Below are 20,936 nucleotides of genomic sequence, written 5' to 3'. Positions count from 1 at the left end.
AAAGGGGGATTTAGAAGTAGTATTCCTTAGTGTATATAGTCTTGCAGTTTAAATACGGAAAACAAACAAACAAAAATCAATCTGAGTAAAAGGGTCGACGTCTTCACAACCCGGAAGCTGCAGCCTGCTTGTCCAGCCAATAGTGTAAAAAAAAAAAAAAACGCCTCCGCCAATGACTCAAGCGCAGGACGGAGGTGAGATTATCGGGGATTCTCAGCAGCAGCGGTCCTATATGTATAAAGGGAAATAATCGCAATGGGCAGCACCGACTCAAAACTGAATTTCAGGAAGGCAGTGATCCAGCTGACGACCAAAACACAGGTATATGCGCTTCCATGACGCAGAGAAAAGCGTTTCATAGGCAGAAAGAGCCGGTGAGCGCACCGACCAGCATCACCGAGGACATGAGATAAAACCAAGAATTAACTGGCTCGTGTTGCACGTAGCCTCTTTTTTTGTTGTTTTTTTTAGTTAATATTCGTTTATTTTGAAGAATGTCAGTGTTTATTATGTCGATGCAGTTTGATTGCACGCACGATGCCAAATGCTGTCTTAAAGTGGATTAAATGACGGTCGATTGTGCGAATTGCTGTAAACCTTTATTCAAGCTGTTCAGTTTTGACGATAATATAAATGATGGCGTAGAGCAAAATCAAAGCTGATGACGCAGGTTTCTGGAAAATGACCACGTTTGCAGATGCGGCAGGTGGACTGTGCTGAAGTGACTGTGCCAGATAATGCTTCCACTGTTGCTGGAACAAGCAGTTGTGTTTACATTGCCATTACGCAGGCCTTTGGTGATGCATGTAATGTAAGACTCTACAGCCATGTGTGTATTAAGATCAAAAATGGCAACGTTATATTAATGCAAGATCAGTCAGGCCTTTGTATTGGACAAGTGACATGGATAAAAATGCTCAATTTGGCTCTTAAGGGAACTGAAATATAATCATGTTTTCCACAGCCAGTGGAGGCCACAGACGATGCTTTCTGGGATCAGTTCTGGGCAGACACCACCACCACGGTCCAGGATGTTTTTGCACTGGTGCCAGCTGCAGAGATAAGAGCTGTTCGAGAGGAGTCCCCTTCTAATTTAGCAACTCTGTGTTATAAGGTACACACTGAATGAACAGTCAATGCATCTGTGTAATGCAAATGTGTCTATGAGATGTGATTACTCGTGCTTCTATTGTGGAATAATCTTTTAAAACACTGCAGGAGTTGGTTTGTTAGGACCTTGCACAGGCACTCAGATGTGGGAATAAATGAGCCAACTCCCCTTCCTTTCCCTTTGCTTCCCGTCTCTTGCACCAAGCTTCCGTTTGAAGCTGCCTATCAGAAAGAAAACAGACTGACTGGGGCTTTGCAGGATAATTAAATAAAGAGGAGGAGATGAGAGCTGCGAGAAGCTGAGCTGATTCAAAGAGTTTGTTACCTATTTTAGACATTGGCTGCAGCAGGCTGTTGATGAAATGCAGATAATGAATCATCAATTAAATCTTTGTTAAAGGTCCAAAACAAAAATCACATCCCAGCTGACAAAGTATTTCTATTATTAAATGGAACAAACAGTAGCTCTACTGTAGAGTGTACTTTCCTGTGTAAAAAAAACACCGATTTGTAAGTGCTGCAGTTGATGAGTAAGACTGTACCGCTCGTGGTTTCATGGTGTTCGACCCACACAAAATGAGCAGTTCTCTTGATGGCTGATTTTGTTGATGTGTTTTATTTTTTCATCTCCAAAACCAAAATAATTAATTGATGGAATATTTTAAACAAAAAAAAAAGGTGCTATGATACAACAGACAGACGACAGTAAAGCAAACAACCCTTGCTCCCTACAGTTTGCTGCCATTTTTAGATCCACTTGTCACTGCAGATCAATGCAACGTTATTCTGAGTGATCGCCCTCATCCTCTAATGAAACACTTCTGTCCTGATGGAAATGGTTGCTTCCAGGATGTCTCCATCCATAGGGCACGAGCGCTCGCCGAATGCTTTGATGAGTACGACAGTTAGATGAATCATATTCTGTCGCCTTCATATTCACCAAATGTCAACCCAATACACCAAATCAAGAAATGATATTTAGAAGAATGGTGTTGCATCCCTTCAGTAGAGTTCCACAGGCTTGGAGAATCAAGCTGTTTTGGCTGCACATGGTGGCTCATTGCCTTAGTAAGAAAATGTTTGTTTCTTTTAAATTGTCACCGGTTGATATGCTGATATTCATTGTTCTCATCTACAAAGAATTCAGTGATTAAAAATGGTGTTACTGTAATTTGTAATAGAAAAATATATCAGAAACTTTTGCTCAGGCGTTCATTGAGAAATGCCTTAGTGATCAAAAAAGAGCAGCAATGTTACTGAATAGTGAGTTTTGTCAGTTAAATTATAGACACTATCTTAAACTTTGTGTGTCTGAGGTAAAACCATAAAGCAGTGTGCCTAGTTTAGTAGATTTCCATACCCAACATACTTCATGTTTCCTGATCCTTCAGGCTGTGGAAAAGCTGGTGCAGGGGGCAGAGTCTGGCTGTCCCTCTGAGAGAGAGAAACAGGTCATCCTGAACTGCACTCGCATCCTCACCCGCATCCTTCCCTATATCTTCGAGGACCAGGACTGGAGAGGATTCTTCTGGTCTACGGTGCCTGGTGCTGGCCGTGCTGGGGTAAGTGGACACAAGAAAGGGGAGCCTATTATGTCACACAGTTTAAAATATGTATACACATAATCATCAAGACAGGTTCTTTAGTCTCTTAATGCTGATTATTGCTGTTGATTGCGGCGAACAAATATATTAGATCAGCTACATAAACACAATTTCTCATGAGGCTTTTTAGATTATTACCCACTCCGGTTAGGCAAAAAAATGTTTAAATACCCTCTCTGATGAAAACTAAGTTCAGATTTGTTTTATATATATGAGCAAAAAAGCAGTCAACACTGTGACTGAGCATTTTCACCTTGAAACTGCAGTGTGCTGCAAAACATGGATTCAGACAGCTGGGGCTTCATGCACAACTAGCTTTAAAAGCCAATCCCATATGTGTATGACTGAAAGAATCCAATATTACAACTTGCCATGTGTAGTGGAGAGTAGTTTTACAGTGTTTGACTGTGTGGTGGGTGAGAAGGTGGGCTGAGATAGAGATGGGAACTTCATAGATTCACACATTGCAAAGAAGGTGACAATGTAGAGTCACATCTAAGCCATTTTAAGGCTGGAAGGGATCATTTTAATAATAAAAAAACATTTAAATATGTAATTTTGATACACAGAAATGAATATATAGGAGTTTGATCCCCTTCCTTTCCCTTTGTTTCCCATCTCTCTATTCACAGTAGAGAATATGTAATCAGTTACCAGAGAGGAACTGTAATCACAGCATTGAGGCAGTGTGTTCCTGATCATCCAAATTTCCTTGTTCCAGCTCAAAGGCGGTGTATTTTCCCCGTTCCCTTTAGAGCAGGAAGTATTATACAGGAAGGTCATTTTAGTCATTGCTAAGTTATAACTTATGTGCACTCTTCTACATATTGCACAGTTACTTTTAATGGACAGTAGAGAATATGTAATGCCTTGATCTAACCTTGCATGTGTCCATCTTCAGACAGATGAGCTGGATGATGATGATGGAGCTCGACCACTGGCCGAGTCACTGCTCCTGGCCATTGCCGACCTCCTCTTCTGCCCTGACTTCACCGTGCATAGTCATAGGAGAGGCCCTGTGAGTATTTGTCCTGACACTGTGCAGTCCAGTGCCATTAATTTGTCATCTCACCACCATCAGCAAAAGTAATTATTGCTTTGCACGTTGTCAAAATAGTGGAACGCAAACACGTCACCATTTCTTGACCTCACTCTAATTTGTTGCTAGTCATGTTTTTGCCGTCACTGCTTCCTTCTTTCTGATCTGACGTTGCTCAACCAACTTGCCACTCGGGTTTCTCTGAAGAGAAGGAAACAAAGAAAGAGATTATGGCGAATGATATGCTGTCAGTCACAGAAGGACGACGTCCTCATACCTCATGAGTGAGAAAGGAGGAGTGTTGCACGCCAGACTGAAAGTTTGAGCTCACAATGAGTTCTCTGTATTATTTCCTTGTCATTCTAATATTTTCCTAGTAAACATCTTCATAAAAAATGACAGCATGAGGTGCAAGTTACTTAGAACACACTATTTAAACTGATGTGCCGACATTTCTTACCGAGAGCCAGCATTGTTTCTCATGACAGTAATCTTTCCATGATGTACACTTGATTTTTTTAGTTGCATAACAACATATTTAGACAAAGACCCACTTGTGTAGTTTAACTGATCAACTAATCAGGCAAATTTAAACTATTTGATTTGTTTTTTTTTGTCACTGTATCCAGGACTCCATAGAAAACATGCAGTCTATAGACAGCTGTGAATACATCTGGGAGTCAGGGGTGGGTTTCGCACAATCCCCCCCTCTGAACTACATCCATGATCTGAATAGGTGAGTCACACAGTTTCATGCACCTGTGCCTGGCAACATCTGATACCACAAAATGTCTCTTACTTTTTCTTTTTGTCTGTCTGTCTCAATGCTTTTTCTGATCTTCAGGACAGAGCTGCTGAGATTATTACTAACCTGCTTCTCTGAGGCCATGTACCTGCCTCCTTCATCAGACAACACTGTCCTCAACCCATGGGTGACGTTCTTCTGCTCCACAGAAAACAGGTAATGTTCTGATGTAGGGCAGTCCCCACATGTATGGACAAACATACACATGCATGTGTGATATTTGAGACTTTTTAGATAACACAAGAAGTAAAACAAAAAATATGTGACCTTATATTAACCCTCCAAACCCCAGTCCTCACCAGTGGGTTTTAAATGTAAATTATGTAAGGGATAATGCCCGACGAGGTGTCCATTATCAGAAATTAATGGACTTCGCGGAAGCAACCGTCCGACGCGAAGCGGAGGACGGTTCACGCCTCCGCGTCCTTCCACCTCGAAGGGCATTATCCCGCTTATACCATGGTCACTTACGAAAGATATTACTAAATAAATATTAAATCAATTATTAATACGTTAATGTTGTTTTTTACCGTTAGAATCGTAAGTTTTCCACAACAAGCGGCTGAGCGGACTATTTCATGTCTCTCGTTGTGACGCGTTGCCAAGGTAACCGGTCGGCCGCAGCTGTTACCGTTTGAGTCAGCGCATTAATTTAGAACAATCAGGTTATTTGACCGGAACTTCTTTATAGGTGTCCTATATCACTTTTTAATGGACACCCTGCAGCCAATCAGAATCGAGTATTCACCCAGACCATGGTATAAAATTTAATAATTGCCAAGATTACACCATTTATCAGATCCAGAGACTGTTGTACCTTTAGAAAACAAAACCAAATTTAAGCTTAAAATCTTGATGTTTCATCCAAATTACTTTCTACTTCTACATGTCTTATTTAGAGAATGTGTCTAAAATGAAGTGTTGACTCTTACTAGATTCTGTTAAAAACAAAAAATTCTGCGCTCCTCGTCACATCTACAAAGCCATTAGTGACTCAGCTGCAACAAAAGTTTCTTGGCGACAATATTGGGAGTTTTTGGCTGAACTTGGCTGAACAGCAGGCTGAAATTCAACTTTAGTTTTTTCTTTTTTTATGTATCATTTATGACATCATAACTGTGCAAAATGCACAAAAAAATATTTTTTAATTCTCTACTTCTAGTCATGGTTATGCTGTGTCCATAGAGGTGCAGGACTTTATATTGTAGAGAAAAAGGAGCTATCAGTGACTACAATTGTGACATAAGCAAAAACCCTGAAACTGCTTAGAGCTTCCCATGGGTACAAACAGAACACCTGTTGATAGAGTTCAGCCGTGTCAGAGAATGCAAATCATTGCTTTAAAAAAAAAAGAAAAAGAATAACATGGACTTTTAGCTGCATCTAATGGTCTTCATCAGAAGTAGAGTTATTGTGGAAATGGCTCATTTGTCACAGAGACTTGGATAACATTTCCAAAATAACAGTTTGGAGGTCGATCTTCGGCTACTGTTCACAAAGTCAGTATTTTTGGCACTCAGGAATCTTTCTGCTTCCACATTGTTTTATTTTCAGGTAGGCAACATGTACAAATGCATCTTTTTTGTCTCATGGACTTGACAACACAATGTCTGTCTGGACTAAAACTGGACTTCTCATTACAAACTATAGTGTACAGTAATTCCTAACAGAAGCCTCTTCTGCAAGACTCTTTGGGTAACACATGATTCATCAATACGGTCTTTGTGTATTTGTTCCTAGACATGCTCTGCCTCTGTTCACGTCCCTGCTGAATGTGGTATGCGCCTATGATCCAGTGGGATACGGTATCCCGTACAACCACCTGCTCTTTGCTGACTACCGGGAGCAGCTGGTGGAGCAGGCTGTGCAGATCCTCATTGTGGCGCTGGAGCACGATGGAGGGGTTCCCCATCGTCCTGCCTCTCCATCCAGCATGGAGGAACAAGAGGTACGTCAAGGCCACGACGAAGAAATCAATTCTATGATAATATGTCATGTTTTTACTATCATTTAAATAAATCGTGTTATCTTTGTGCAGTCTGCAGGCCCTGAAAACCTGTTTGTGAATTATTTGTCAAGGATTCACAGGGAGGAGGTATGATTACCATTGTTTCTTTTTGAACAAAACAAGAAACACATGAAGATATTTCCTGTTGAGATCACTTTTCCAAAGCTGCCTTTGTGTTCTCCCGTTGGCAGGATTTTGACTTTGTACTGAAGGGCCTGGCTCGTCTGCTGACCAACCCTTTGACTCAGACATACCTGCCAAACTCCACCAAGAAGATCCAGTTCCACCAGGAGCTGCTGGTGCTTTTCTGGAAACTCTGCGACTTTAACAAGGTTGGAACGACACAAAATGAAGCATTTCTTTGCTCACACGATTCATTAAACAAATCTGTTCTCACGATCCACTTTGTGTTCCCATTACAGAAGTTCCTGTTTTTTGTCCTGAAGAGCAGTGACGTTCTGGATATTCTGGTTCCGATACTTTACTACCTAAATGATGCGAGGGCTGACCAGTGTGAGCCTCCTCAGATGCTTCATTACACAACAAGTCTCAACTAGACAAGTACATTGAATAACTCCTGGTTTGTTGTGTCCTTGCTACAGCACGTGTTGGACTCATGCACATTGGTGTGTTCATTCTACTGCTGCTGAGCGGAGAGAGGAACTTTGGCGTGCGCTTGAACAAGCCCTATTCCGTCCATGTGCCCATGGACATCCCGGTGTTCACAGGGACTCATGCTGACCTGCTTATAGTGGTGAGATGGACACATCTGCTACACTGCTAAGATTGCAATATTCTTGATTGCTGCCTTATGAAAGAAGTCTCACAGCGGTCACTCTGTTTGTTTTCTAGGTGTTCCACAAGATAATCACTACAGGCCACCAGCGTCTCCAGCCTCTCTTTGACTGCCTCCTCACCATTGTTGTAAATGGTAAATAGCTGTGGTGCCATCTGTTGGGCAATAAGGATATTTTATTTGCAACATTTAAATGTTTTTACATGTCATTAGAAATAGTTGTCACATTTTATGTTGTAGTGAAAATTCAAATGACTTTCAATGTTTGTTTTGTGCATTTCTTCTGCTGGTTCTTCAGTTTCCCCATATTTAAAGAGCCTGTCCATGGTAGCAGCTAATAAACTGCTCCACCTGCTGGAAGCCTTCTCCACCTGCTGGTTTCTCTTCTCTTCAGCCCAGAACCATCACCTTGTTTTTTTCCTTCTCGAGGCTTTCAACAATATTATCCAGTACCAGTTTGACGGTAAGAAAACAGCTGGAAAATTCTGTGCTTGTATGGAATCGAATGGATTCATTTTTGACATATTGGTTCTCACAAGCCTGTCCTTCTTTCTTTCACTGAAAGGAAACTGCAACTTGGTGTACGCCATCATCCGCAAACGTAATGTGTTCCACCAGCTGGCCAACCTGCCCTCTGACCCCGCTTCCATCCAGAAGGCTTTGCAGAGGAAGAAAAAGTCACCAGATGTGATTTCCCGCACAAGCTCCCAAGAGACTGTGTCCATGGAGGGCTCACACCCTGCAGTGCCAGCGGAGCCTGGTACACTAAAGGCCAGTCTGGTCGCTATGCCAGGTACAGCTATTTGGATGTAACTGTTCACGTTTTGTAGTAAGAGTTCTGTAATCACTGTGTAGTAGGTGTGCCACACATAACACATACTGTATGTATCACATATACATATCGTGCATTGATGCACCTAGAGAATACTATGAATGAAAGATGATGATTCAGAATGGCCGTACTGTATTTGTTTTATTCATCATTTTTGGGATAGGCTCAAAAAAGTGACCTAATGATGAGTCTTTTAAAAAAACTGCCTGGTAGTATTCAGTACATTTGTTGCAGCAGAGAATCTCAAAGAATTTTGGGGCTAAAGGTATGTGTTTGGACAGTTTTCAGCAGCAGATTTGTTGTTTTTGGATTTAAGAAATATATAAAGTACCCCCCAGGCTCATGCACAACGTCATTTTTAAATGATGTCCTAAGATTTATTGTTTCCTGCAGGCATTGATAAACTGACGGAGAAGTCCCAGGTATCAGAGGATGGCACCATGGTGTCAGTCCCAAAGACAGACTCCCCACACACAGTCCACTCAGACCAAAGTGCAGTCGCTGGGACTAGCGACACTGAGTCAAACTCAGGCAGAGACAATGAAGTAAGTGTGCTCTTACTGTGTAAACATGTTTGTTTAAATGTGCTGTATATGCATATTTGTACGTTTGTTTCTTCACAATATCAGGATGTTTTCTACACCGAAGCTGAAATGGAGAGAAGACGTTTGTCAAGTGCGTCTTCAACGTCCTTTTGGGCTCCAACACCAGAATGGGTCAGTAAACTCTTTCACCCTCAGCCTGTCCTTCAGTTTTTAAACAGTTAACAGAATGAGCATTTCTTACAGATTCACTCCTATTTTCCTAGGTCCTCTCTTGGAAGTGTAAGCTCCCCCTGCAGACTATCATGCGTCTCCTACAAGTGCTAGTTCCCCAGGTGGAGAAGATCTGCATTGACAAGTATGCAAACACTTCTTTTTTAGACAGCGTGCAATGTACTAGCTCTTATGTAATACTATGAAAAACGGTGCTGGAATGTGCTCTCTGCTTCACTACAGGGGTCTGACAGATGAATCAGAGATCCTGAAGTTTCTCCAGCATGGCACATTAGTGGGCCTGCTGCCAGTTCCTCACCCCATCCTCATCAGAAAGTATCAGGCCAACGCAGGCACTGCCATGTGGTTTCGCACCTACATGTGGGGTGTCGTTTATTTGCGGTGAGTCAAGTATAATACGCCAAGCATTCTGGAGTCTGACATCTCTACACACTGACTGAAACTCGTGTTTTTTTTTGTGTGTTTGTTTTTATAGCAATGTGGACCCTCCTATCTGGTATGACACTGATGTCCGCCTTTTTGAGATCCAGAGGATGTAAACAGAAGATTTTTTGACTGAAAATGAGATTGCTCCTAATCTAGGGTTACTCCTCCCTTCAGTATCTGCTGGTTTCCTGGTAAACCTCACTGTGTTTAACTTTTCTTGTGATCATAAACCTTGCCTCTCACTCCACCCACTTTGGTTGAAGAGTCATTCAGACGAGTGAGGGAGAGATTCCTCTCTGATGAAGGAATTGTCAATATTGTCTGTAAATGACTGTGTTTGTACATTTCTTCAGACCTCAAGACCACAGAATGTCTGTCAAAGCACTGAGACTACCAGAGCGTTCACTGGAGGCCGAGGCTCTTTTCTTGACAGCATAGACATGAAAGAGGAAATACTGTTTAACTTTTTCGTCAGATTTGTCATAGAAGATATGGTGCTTTCCAGCAAAAGGCTTGTAACATATCTTGGTTGGCCCAATATTAGTGTTTTACGCTATTTGTTGTACTTGCCATGCTTTAAAGTGAACTTGCACCTTTTCGAATTGTCTACTATGGTTATAGTTTACGTGATGATGTTTGGAGATAATAATACAGACTGTATGTTTTTATGTATATGACCAGGTTTCATTTTTGATCTGGCCAGCTCTGCCTAAAATACCTAATGCTGAAAATTGTATTTTCCTTAAAATTGTCCTAGAAATATATATTGATATGCATCTGTGAATTCTATGTTGGTCACATTACTGTACAATGTGCTTTATATATATATATTCAACATATGTAAATAGTTCATAAAGACTGACAGTGGTTCTCACAAACACAAAGTCATGGTTATACTTCCTTGGTTAATGTGGACCATCAGATTTAGTTTAACCCTGTTCCCTCTACTGTATAGAGGGTGACCTCAGCATGCCTTCTGTAAAGGTGGCATTTTTACATTTCCACCACTAGATGGCACTGTGCTCCTTTTTACACTTGATCTGGTGAAGGTTTGACATTTGGACAAATTTACTTTGCCACAATCAAAAACCAGCGCACTTTTAGTTTCCCTACGGTAACCAATAGGCCTCATTTGGAGTGGCAGACAAGTGAGAATTAAGATTTAAAAAAACAACAAAAAGCAGAAAAAAAACAACATCTAATTTGTATAAGTCTATGTTTTTGTTTTTGTTAGTTTTCTAACCCACTGCTTCCCAACCTTATGGTCAGGACCGTCCTATAGGGGTTGTAAGATTAACTCTCAAGGGTGGTGAGATGGTTAGCAGCAAAGGATACAGTCAGTATGTTCTGAGAGAGAAATACTGGAAGTATTATCCACCCAGGTTTAGACACATTTATTGTCCTATGCGCAGCATAAAAAACAGCAATTTAACACTGTGCAATGAATTTGTCGCGTTTGCACACTCCCATATACATAATAAAGAATATATATAAAGAACTAAATAATATACATGATAAAAAATAAAAGAGACGGACACTAAGGTGCATATTGTCTATTTACATGTAGCAGCATCAGTGAGATGATGTAGCAGCAGATATACATACATTTAAAGTGCACAGTGCCTGGTGACATGTTAACTGGTGTCATGTTGTGTACGCTAAACAACAGTCATCAGTCATTGTTTGGGGTTATTCACGAGTCTGATGGCCTGAGGAAAAAAAACTGTTTGACAGTCTTGTGGTCCTTGATTTCACACTCCTGTACCGCCTCCCTGAGGGCAGTGGTGAGCGCAGGTTTCTAAGAACTATTAAAATCAACTACTCTTGGTTAAGGTCACAATAACCACTATTTATCATAGTCGATACTAGAATAACAAGAATGCTACGACCTTTATGACATGCTCAAGTGACCGAGTATTCTGATAACAAATGAGGTCTCATAATCATCAATAAATATACGTTACACCCACGGCCCTCTAATGTACATAATAAATCTGTATATGGGAATTTAAGATGTTTAGTAAATCAATAAATCATAAAAATGCACAGTGAAATGTTTTCTTTAAAGATGATATTTATTAATGTAACAAGTGAAATTAGAATATTTAATACATAAAATAGTCCATCATAAAATTACCTTCCCAAAAGTAGTACAGCTAAGTGGTCAAGTGCACCTCAAAGAGACTGGCGACGGAGTGCATCCGATAGAAGATTCCAAAAGGAAGTCCTATATTCACAATAGCGGTCCACATTGTGTATTGGTAGAAGTATATCTCTATGGAATGGTCAAACTGCGGCCGAGCTCCAAATGCAGGCATGATCCACAGCTGTCAAGACAAAACAGATTTTCGCTGGAAACATGTCTGTCTCTTACAGTTGTAGGTAATGTAAGAAAATATGTATAAATACAACTTACTATTACGTTAGCAAACAGTAAAAAGACACAGACTTCTTTCAGAACTCTTCTCTTCCAGCTGAGTTTATCAGGACATGATGCCAGGAAGTAGACAGACCTACGGCTGTCCACTACAGCGCTCAGCTCTGTGTTTTCTTGCAGGGCGTGGGCATTCGTGTGCAGAGCTGCTTCCTGAATCACATGAAAGGGCTCCCGATGGAGGCCTTCGATGATGAAATAATTCTGCAGGCCCAGCTGGAGCACCACCAACACAGCCCAGGTTAGGTTGAGTGCATTCAGGTAGCCTCTGGCTCCTGTCGCCACCACAGCCACAATAGTGAAATAGCTGATCAGGAACTGCCCCATTGAAGCACCCACCAGCAGCCCCACATCCAGGCTGCGTGTGGGGTTCTTCTCCGACACATGCTCCCTGTGGTCCAGCCTGTAAACAATGCAGCCGATCACAGTGGAGAGAGACATCAGGCTCACTATCACTATATTCACAGAAAAGTGAATCAGAAGGGCCGCATTTGTCTTCTCTCTGTCTTCTTTTAGTATTTGGACTTCATACAGTATAAATGTTGCGAGTCCTGCCATCACCAGGAGGATTCCCGTCACAGGTCCCAAACACACCTCCCTCGGACGGAACTTAACTTTGTGGTGGCTGTGATCCTCCACAATTCGACCCACATTTTTCCACATGACGTAGGCCATAGCAGAAGCAAAGAGGCTGTATTCTATGTTGAAGGGGTACAGGTAGTAAAAGGCCTCTTCAAACGTGTCACATGCCGAGTGACTGCATTTGCATTTCTTGTCACCATAGCTGGCTGAAATGAAAAGAACAACCTTAATGTTATTTGTGACCTCAAATTAACCTGATTTTAAAAAAAAAGGGAGAGAAGGAAAAAAACAACAACTGTACCCTGATACCTCTGTAAAACTTCTGTGACATGTTGATGTTCAGATTATAAATCTCAGTTTGGTGAACTGATTCTTCGGTCACGGCTGCCATCCAGACCACCAGGTTAGTGGAAAGTGTAAGAGTAAGCCCACACCTGCAGGAGTCAAGATGTGTATGATTAAAGAGTCTGAAGTGAGTGAAGAACTGACCGTGGCGAGTAGAGAAAATAAGTTACCGTGTAAAATTTGTGTGCAGCTGCACACAGTCTTTTGCATGAGTCCATAAGAAGTAGGTCTACAAACAGACAACTTTAGTTTAGTTTTGCCAACGCAGCCCAAGTGCAAGTAAGACTATAGTTGCAATGCATAAGCAGAATTTTCTTCAAATTCTACAACCTGGACAAACAGAAATACAGCCTGCACAACGGGGAAGGCTACTTTAACCGCAGAATCACAGTGAAGATAGCCCACGTAATTGGCAATCTTGAAGATGTCCATGAGGAAACTAAGCAGGCCAAACAGCACAAGTCCAGCTGCAATGTAAACAATGGAGTGATTAAGCCTTGAAGTGACTCGTCTAAAAACAGACCCAGACAGAATTGTCAAGAGTTCTCACCTTGGAGCCACACAGGCCCGGCGTGGCTGTCTTTGAACAACACTGCTTGATCCTTTCGGGAGGTGATGACGGTGTAAAATAGCATCCACAGCATGGTGAGGAGGAGGAGGATGATGAGGAAAATTTGTCGATGCACAGCAGTAATGGCCACGCTGTTGAAGGCGCTGCCGCTGACTAGAGCACAGCCAAGGATCAGGATGTTGATGCAGATTATGCCAGACAGGAGCCATCCACCGCCGTGGTGGGCCCTCTCCATCACTGCCTCCACGTGGTGGACACGCTCCACGCTGGGAGGATTGGAAGGACTGGGCAAATGCTGGATGTTTTCCATCTGTGCTGCTGTTTCAATGTTGGATGGATGGGCTTCAACAACATCGTTTGGTTTTTTTCTACAGGAGACACCAGTCAGTCAGGAGAATGAGACATACAAGATCTTTTATGAGCCCACTCAGGAATATTATGGGCCAAACACCATAAAAGTCATTGCCAAGGAAACACCATCTTTAAGTTTACAATATAATCTTCCCTTTTACAGGGTTAATGTTTAAAATTCACCCTTTTCCCTTTAAATATGTGGCATGTGGTTAAGCAGAGTTCATAGTAACAGACAGCACTGCAAAAAACAGAAGCTTCAAAATCATGGAAATTTACCTCGAGAAAAGTTTGTTGCAGGTCCGCAACATCTGCTGAGCTACAGTTTTCATTTTGTACTTTCAGGCACGTCTTAGCAGTGTCTATATTGTGTTCAAGTTCATCCACCAAGATTACATCAAGCATTGGAAAACAGGAAATAACTGGGTCAGCATTCTTCTCCGTGCAGGTCAGATTGTGCAAAAAGCTGAAAAACTGCAGGAGGTGTAGTAAATGAAGAAACACAGGTGCAATTAGTTTCAGCTGATTAGTTTCTTGCCACACACCATCAGTGGATTTCCATCACAAGTTCTATTGGTAGTCGTCACTTGCACGTCAATTCCTGTTCGACTGTGTATTTTGCAGATATTCCATACGTTAATCTATACTGGTACTAAACCGTGACGTAGGGGAGCCACTGCCTGAGGAAAAATCCAGGCTCAGTAAGTGTTTATGTTTTTGCTTCTTGGCACCTGTTCCAAGAAATTATTTGGGTCTTGCAGAAAGAAGCTTTGGTCTTGGTGAAAATCACAAGATATTGTTGATGAATCAATTATTCATTAGTTGCTTTTAGGTGTTTTATGCTGTTATGTGATATCACAAGATGTAGTAGTCAAATTAATTAAATAGTTAGAATCTGAGAGCTACTTTAAATCTACTGCTGACTGAAGTGACACTATGTGTGTGAATAAGTGGATCACCTTCAATTTTAATAAGAAACCATGAGGTAAAATATTACCAGGGAGTCCTTGAAAGGACATCAATTGCACGGATTGCACAAAAGGCTTTATTATAGTTCAGAGTGAAAACCTCAACAAATAGGGGCTGTAACATGAAGCAAAGGCTGACTTGGAGGACTGGCAGAAGTTGTAATTTTGCATAGTTTTACATTTGCATACTTTAAAAGCCATTAATTATATAAATAGTTGAAATATCCCACAGTTATTGTTTTAGGTTAGTTATTTTTGTTAAGCTGGAAAAAGAAGGGGGAATAAGAGAATCTACACATTTGGATAGTGACTGAACTCCAGAAAATTGCTAGATATTTATTCAAAGGATATTGTGAAGCAGAAAAGCTAAAACAAACAAACAAATGTAAGAAACATAAAAGGATAAACATACATTTTATTATACCAAAAGAAATTTCAAGTTAAAAAACAAACAGAAAAACGGTCCGTCTTCATGCAGGTCTGCTGTTGGAGAAAATGTAAATCTTTTACAGGTCACCTGCTCGAGCTGGCAGATGTCACGTAGAGCTCATGAACCTGAGCTGTGTGCATTCATGGGTCAGTCACAAGGTTGGAAACAAAGGTCACAAACTGTTCACTCTGCCTGTCACAAATATTCAAGATGCTGAAAACACCAGACGTCCTTCTGCTCTTCTGTCTTGTTGGGGCAGCTGAGGCCCTGTACAAACAGTGGGTTCCTGATACCAACTATGAGAATAAAACCAACTGGGACAAAGGAGCTGTTCCGTGCGGCAGTGACAGAGTTCAGTTTCCAGCTCAAAGAAAAGTGTCTGTGTTTGTGGAGACCACACATGGTGTGCGGGAGATGAGGCTGCCAGTTGACGGAGAGTTCATCCTCAATTCAAGAGCTGGATTTTATGTTGTCAGCGGACAAGATCCAAGCTGTGGAACAGGAGTCACGGCTCAGTTCAAAGATCCAACATCTCTTCAGTGGTTTGATCCAGCCCTGTGGCAGGCAGCGGCAACTCTGAATGACCTGCAGAATGGAAACTTCCTATTCTCGGTCCATGAGGAGAGTGTCCCTTGCCAATATGACGATGTTGTTTTTAAAGCCCTCTCATCCTTCAGCGTGGACACCAGCTCCAGTCAGTCGAGCATCCCTGTCAAATCTGTGTCTGTGCTGGGGAAGATGTTTGACAGCAAATCTGAGTTCTCCCAGTATCTCAGCTCACGCTCGGGCCAGCTGCAGTTCCACGGATCGTCTGCTGTCACTGTCGAAAATCAAGGCTGTGGGGATCCTTCTGGCTGTGAGTGTGGGAACTCTGAGAACAATCAGCGGATCTGTAGCACAGTAACATGTGAATCCGTGAGCTGCAAGAAGCCTCTCCTCCCTGCAGGACATTGCTGTAAGGTGTGTGGTGCCATCATGACCATCAAATATGCCACAGGTTTCAACCTGCAGACTTACAGAGAACGAATCCGTCACCTCTTTCTTACCCTGCCACAATACAAATCCATCCAGCTGGGCATGTCTAAAGTGTTAAAGTCACAATGGTTGATGGAGATCATCCCTTTTGGTACAACATCTGAAATCCAGGTAGTTATTCTGGATCAAGAGAAGGGAACTCAGGCAGAGGCTCTGGCCTCGGACATATTAAAAGATGTTCGTTCTCATGGCACTACCATTGGAATTGTGGAGGCTGAATTTCAAGCCTCCTCTGGGAGCAGCAGCAATCAGTCTGGGATCAATGTAGGGACAGTGGTTGGAGCTCTGTTTGGAGTTTTAATTATTATTACAGTCATTGTTGTCATGGTTGTCCTTATTCGCAAGGGGATTGTACAAATGCCAAAGCTACATTTAATGCCATCAATGAGCACCACAAAGAAAAACAATGATTTTGACCTTGGTGGGCCTCTTGACCATGGTTTTGATAATCCCATTTTTGACAAGCCCCATATGCTGCCTGATATTCCTGGTCTACATGAGAATGGAACTGATAATTCAGTCTACATCACTAAGACAGGTGTGCACTTTGTAAATCCAGTTTATGATGACAAAGAAACTGATTTTAATGCCTGAAGTATTTTTGCATTAACATGATGATCTTTCAGCACATGTATCATATATATAATAGAACTTTACAACAAGCAAACAATGCAAAAAGCTTATGAATTGCTGACAGACACCAAAGCTTTTGATGACCAAATAAACGTGTAAGACAAATAAAAGAATTATTGGCACTCAACTGTGTACTTTTGCCCTCATTTTTATCACATTAAAGTAGTAAAGCTGCAACACAGCTGCAGTAAATTTCTAACACGCCTTCTGCTGCACAGGTTTCCTACTTTCATGCTGCACAGTTACCACTAGATGGTAGTAAATTTAACCTTCTGTGACATGCATGGGAACAGTTCTCCTCATGTACAATATCTTTATGTACCTTGTCAGGCAACATCAATAAACATTTAAAATGTACTTTTTTTTTTCTTTAACAGGCTGGAATTAAAGGCTGCTGGTAATTTGTTAGCAAAGCCATCATTTTGCATCAACCAGAGAAACGACATTGTCTTTCTTTGACAGCCAAACTGTAATATATAAGGGCTCTATGAAATCAGCCGTGTACGTGTGGAGCAGCTTCACAGGACCGGTAACATTATAGAAAGACACAGAACCTCGATTAAAGTCAAGATATAAACCAATCCGGGTGATGTCAGCGACTTCCAAGACGGTCTCCACACTGGCATGCCAGGCAGAGAAACCCCGGCTGTTCCTTCCCATGCACCACGAAAAATCATTCCCAGTGATGCAGCTCGTACTTTCCTCTCCCTTACGATCAATACTCTTGTAGGTGACGCCAACATGTGCGCCTTCCCCACTCAGCTCTGCTTCAATGTAGTGTCTCCCTAAGTACAGGCTCTCTAAAGAAATGGCCTGACGCCAATATTCAAAGCGACTGGGGTGGTCTGGGTAGCTGTGCTGCCAGGGGCTGGTATTGGTCAACTTTCTGTTGCCCTCCATTAAACGCAGAAAATTATGGGTGGTGTCCGGGTCAAATGTCAAACTCCTAGTATCTAGAACAGGGGAAATACAATCAGTGTATGATTTAGAAGCTATGATTTGACAGACAGGAAACATAGAACACAATGTACTGGAAACTGTATTTACATTTCAAGAAGTCCTCTCGGGTCTCAGGGTCAGGCAGGGGGGAAAGCGAAGACTCTGGTATCGAGGATTTATTGCCTAATCAATCATTTGCAGAAAGATTATTAATAAATTGCAACTAAAAATGAGTTTTAAAAATGGGGCAGTATTTGGGGACAGCAGTGCTTCAATTACCATTTTCTAATTAGTTCAAAACACAAAGTATAGCTGAGGCTAATGGGGGTGCCACTATTTTTGCAGATATAGATTATAAAGCAAATACCTGCAAAATAACAATATGATACCACTAAATGAAATAGATTGGGGTCACCAAAGTTATTCCAGTTCATCCTCAGGGAAACATGAATGCATTTACAAAATGTCACGTCAATCCATCCATTTGTTGTTGAAACATTTCAGTCAAAGGCAGAAATGTGAACCTCATGGTGACACTATAGGCCAATTAAGGGGCTCACCAAAGTCATGAGCGTGAATCCTCTGGGAATTCAGAATGTCTATACAAAATTTCAGTTTGGATCAAAGCAGTGGACGTCAACAATTTCCCCAAGGTACCCAACCAAAGGGATCAATCTATCTAATAAAGTTTTATCTACATACAGGCCAGTTGCAATCCCTAGAAGCACACTGCTAGCGTGGCTAAAAAGAACACATGGCCTGATCCACTGAAGTTGAAGAGCCAGAGAAGATATGAGGTAAAATATACAATGTGAAATACACTCACCACTGCTGCAAATAGTTTTCAGTTTTTCCTTATATGTGGATAAAATCAGCTCACACAGCTCCTGTGTTGCATCGGTCACTACCTGAACATAAGAGGTAAGATGGTCCATACGGTTGATGTGCACACTGGGCACACATGCATCCAGCTCTCTTTTCGTCCACTCTGAGTACTCCTGGAACAAGCAAGAACAGACAAAAGTAACATGTATCAGATAGCATAATGTGAAATGATGCTGTTAAAAAAAGCCTGATTTTTTTCTTTTTTCTCGTGAAATAACTAAATAGTCGTGTGGCTTCCTTGATCTGTGTACACCGTCAACACACTGACATTGGAGAACATCCGGTGCTAATCCCATATAATGTTAGACTTTTGACCAGAATGTGTTCACAACCACTGGCCCATATAATCTCTGTACATTGTTGTTTTGAGAGTTTCACATACCTGCAGAAAGTCAACATCACACTTGTTTTTGGACAGTTTGTTCATTTGAGCCAGTGTTTTCATCAGCTCGGCCCTTCTCTGCTCCAGATGTGCTTGGATACCTTCTGCCTGTTTGAGTGCTCGTTTCTGTTCTCCTTCCAGCCCCTCCATCACTCCTTGTCTGGCCTCCTCCACAGTTGTGTGTAGCCTGGTGAACTGCTGTTCAGCAATAACACAAACCTCCTGCACTGAGGACTGGAGGAAAGAGAAAAAAAACATGAATACGATAATACAATTAGAATAGCATATTCAAACCAGACAATTGTGCATTCAATTAATCCAGACAAAAGGGAGTGTGATGTAACATTTGCCTTTGGAGGATTACCTTAATTAAGTCATTATTGTCTTGCAGTTTTCCAATTGCTTTCTCAGCTGCTGAGGCACTCTGACTGATCTCTTTGTGTTTCTTCTGCAGCTCAGTCTACAAATAATCATCACAAACGAGAGCACAGCAGATGCTGCGTTAGGTTCTTCAAATAAGATCACATGTTGAAAACCAATGTAAGAGCAAAACTGTTCAAAATGACTCATCACTTTTTCCAGATGATGTAAAAAAAAGAATCAAGTATAATTTTTGTATTTCTTCCTAGGGATTAAACCAAATTCAAAATAGATCTCACAATATGTCAAGTTCCATAATGAATAAACTGTAGCGTGTGCTGTATGTTTTTAGACCTCAATCTGTGTGCGTGCCTCCTCCAAAGATGCCGTTGCGTGTCCTTCATGCTCCTGACTCTCGCAGTCCAAACAAACACAGCGGCCGTCCATCAGGCAGAAGCGTTTGAGAGGGAGCTGATGAACTTCACAAGCCTGGCAGTCGAAGTCATGGAGGGGATCCACCAAACGATGGTTTTGAAATTTGGCGTTCTCCAAATGTGGTCTGAGATGGGCCTCGCAGTAGGAAACCATACAGGTCAGGCAGGATTTGAGCGCCGTGCTGGGGCTGTCCATGCAGGAGTCGCATAACACATCTTGTTGCAGCAGCGTGTCCTCCAGTTCCTCCTTTATGTCGGCAGTGTGTTGATTCTCCTTTGAATTCTCCTCATTGTTGCTGCTGAGAGTCGCCATGTTTCAGTGTTTCTCTAAACCTGAACCTGCCTTAACGCTGTTTCAGACTTTTACAAGCCCCAGTCTGTAGCCTTTCCTTTTTCAAAGATCTGAAGACCCTCAGAGTGCATGGAAAGAATTGAGAACCACGCCTAAGGTATTTTGTACTAAGCCAGCTGAAGTGTTCTCATTTTTCACCCCTCCCTTGCTCTACTCCTCTCTTTTCCGAGTATCCAGTCTCACTGAGCGAAGGACACAGCAGACTACAGAGATAAATGAAGGAAATGAGTGTATTATGAGCCTGCCAGGGAGGGGAATAAACGTCCTCCCTAATGTTCAATTACTGATTATTCATCTGACAGTTTATCTTTAAAAATGACAAAAAACCCCAGCTGCATCAGATTTCTGTTTCCAAAAACGCTAATGTTTATGCTTCATAGTTGAGCTGATATTGTTAGAAAGTCGTTTATTTTACTGGAATTCTTAACGCTGAGAGAGTTTCCTTTTCCTGCAGATAAGTGTTATGTCAGAGGCACGGAACTTCCAAACAATTCCAGTTATCTCCTGCACAACTTCCTTATTTCATGTCATGCAGTACAGAGGTTAACAGTGACGCTGGTCTTACGTGTGTGAGCAGTTTCTGAGGATTAACACTTTGGCTGAAGATGTCAAAACAAGCATTTTCCACTCCCTGTTATGTGTCTGTCTCGCTCGCTCATAGATACGTAAACACCAATGTCTTGGCAGAAGCATAAAATCCCGTCATTGTAAACAGGTCATGACTCAGACAGGAAACTCACTGACCTGTGAAAACTCTGAAAACACGAATACATACCAACAGTGCTCAAATTCAATACATGTATATGTTTGCCTCACCTCATGACTTGCGTTTAAGAAAG

General features: G+C 41.7%; 3 protein-coding genes across 4 annotated transcripts; 2 read left to right on the top strand and 1 right to left on the bottom strand.

Annotated features, from left to right (window-relative positions):
* Positions 1–246: 246 nt before the first annotated feature.
* On the top strand, positions 247–10,274 carry hid1a (HID1 domain containing a). Of its 2 annotated transcripts, XM_008303044.1 has the most exons (19): positions 247–321; positions 965–1,114; positions 2,502–2,672; positions 3,616–3,732; positions 4,383–4,489; positions 4,598–4,714; positions 6,299–6,506; positions 6,597–6,653; positions 6,758–6,898; positions 6,989–7,079; positions 7,169–7,320; positions 7,419–7,497; positions 7,661–7,825; positions 7,928–8,155; positions 8,588–8,739; positions 8,824–8,910; positions 9,003–9,094; positions 9,193–9,351; positions 9,446–10,274. In XM_008303044.1, the coding sequence occupies exons 1-19, from the start codon at positions 256–258 to the stop codon at positions 9,507–9,509; spliced, it is 2,403 nt and encodes an 800-aa protein (XP_008301266.1). In that variant the 5' UTR covers positions 247–255; the 3' UTR covers positions 9,510–10,274. The 2 variants fall into 2 exon arrangements, with proteins under 2 accessions (XP_008301266.1, XP_008301260.1); XM_008303038.1 differs by having other exon boundaries at positions 8,588–8,910.
* A 1,277-nt stretch (positions 10,275–11,551) lies between these two features.
* On the bottom strand, positions 11,552–20,315 carry LOC103373606 (uncharacterized). Its single transcript, XM_008303530.1, has 12 exons — positions 19,666–20,315; positions 19,316–19,411; positions 18,952–19,185; positions 18,298–18,682; positions 17,444–17,698; positions 15,859–15,967; positions 13,308–13,696; positions 13,088–13,224; positions 12,928–12,986; positions 12,722–12,846; positions 11,813–12,618; positions 11,552–11,723 (listed from the first exon to the last, which is right to left on the bottom strand). The coding sequence occupies exons 1-12, from the start codon at positions 20,056–20,058 to the stop codon at positions 11,553–11,555; spliced, it is 3,159 nt and encodes a 1,052-aa protein (XP_008301752.1). The 5' UTR covers positions 20,059–20,315; the 3' UTR covers position 11,552.
* On the top strand, positions 14,708–17,163 carry amn (amnion associated transmembrane protein). Its single transcript, XM_008303026.1, has one exon. The coding sequence runs from the start codon at positions 15,288–15,290 to the stop codon at positions 16,704–16,706; it is 1,419 nt and encodes a 472-aa protein (XP_008301248.1). The 5' UTR covers positions 14,708–15,287; the 3' UTR covers positions 16,707–17,163.
* Positions 20,316–20,936: the final 621 nt, after the last annotated feature.

The sequence above is a fragment of the Stegastes partitus genome, unplaced genomic scaffold, assembly GCF_000690725.1.
Source record: "Stegastes partitus isolate 25-593 unplaced genomic scaffold, Stegastes_partitus-1.0.2 Scaffold38, whole genome shotgun sequence".
Taxonomy (NCBI): domain Eukaryota; kingdom Metazoa; phylum Chordata; class Actinopteri; family Pomacentridae; genus Stegastes; species Stegastes partitus.
The sequence above is the reverse complement of the archived record's forward strand: the minus strand, read 5'-3'. Positions and strand labels throughout refer to the sequence as shown.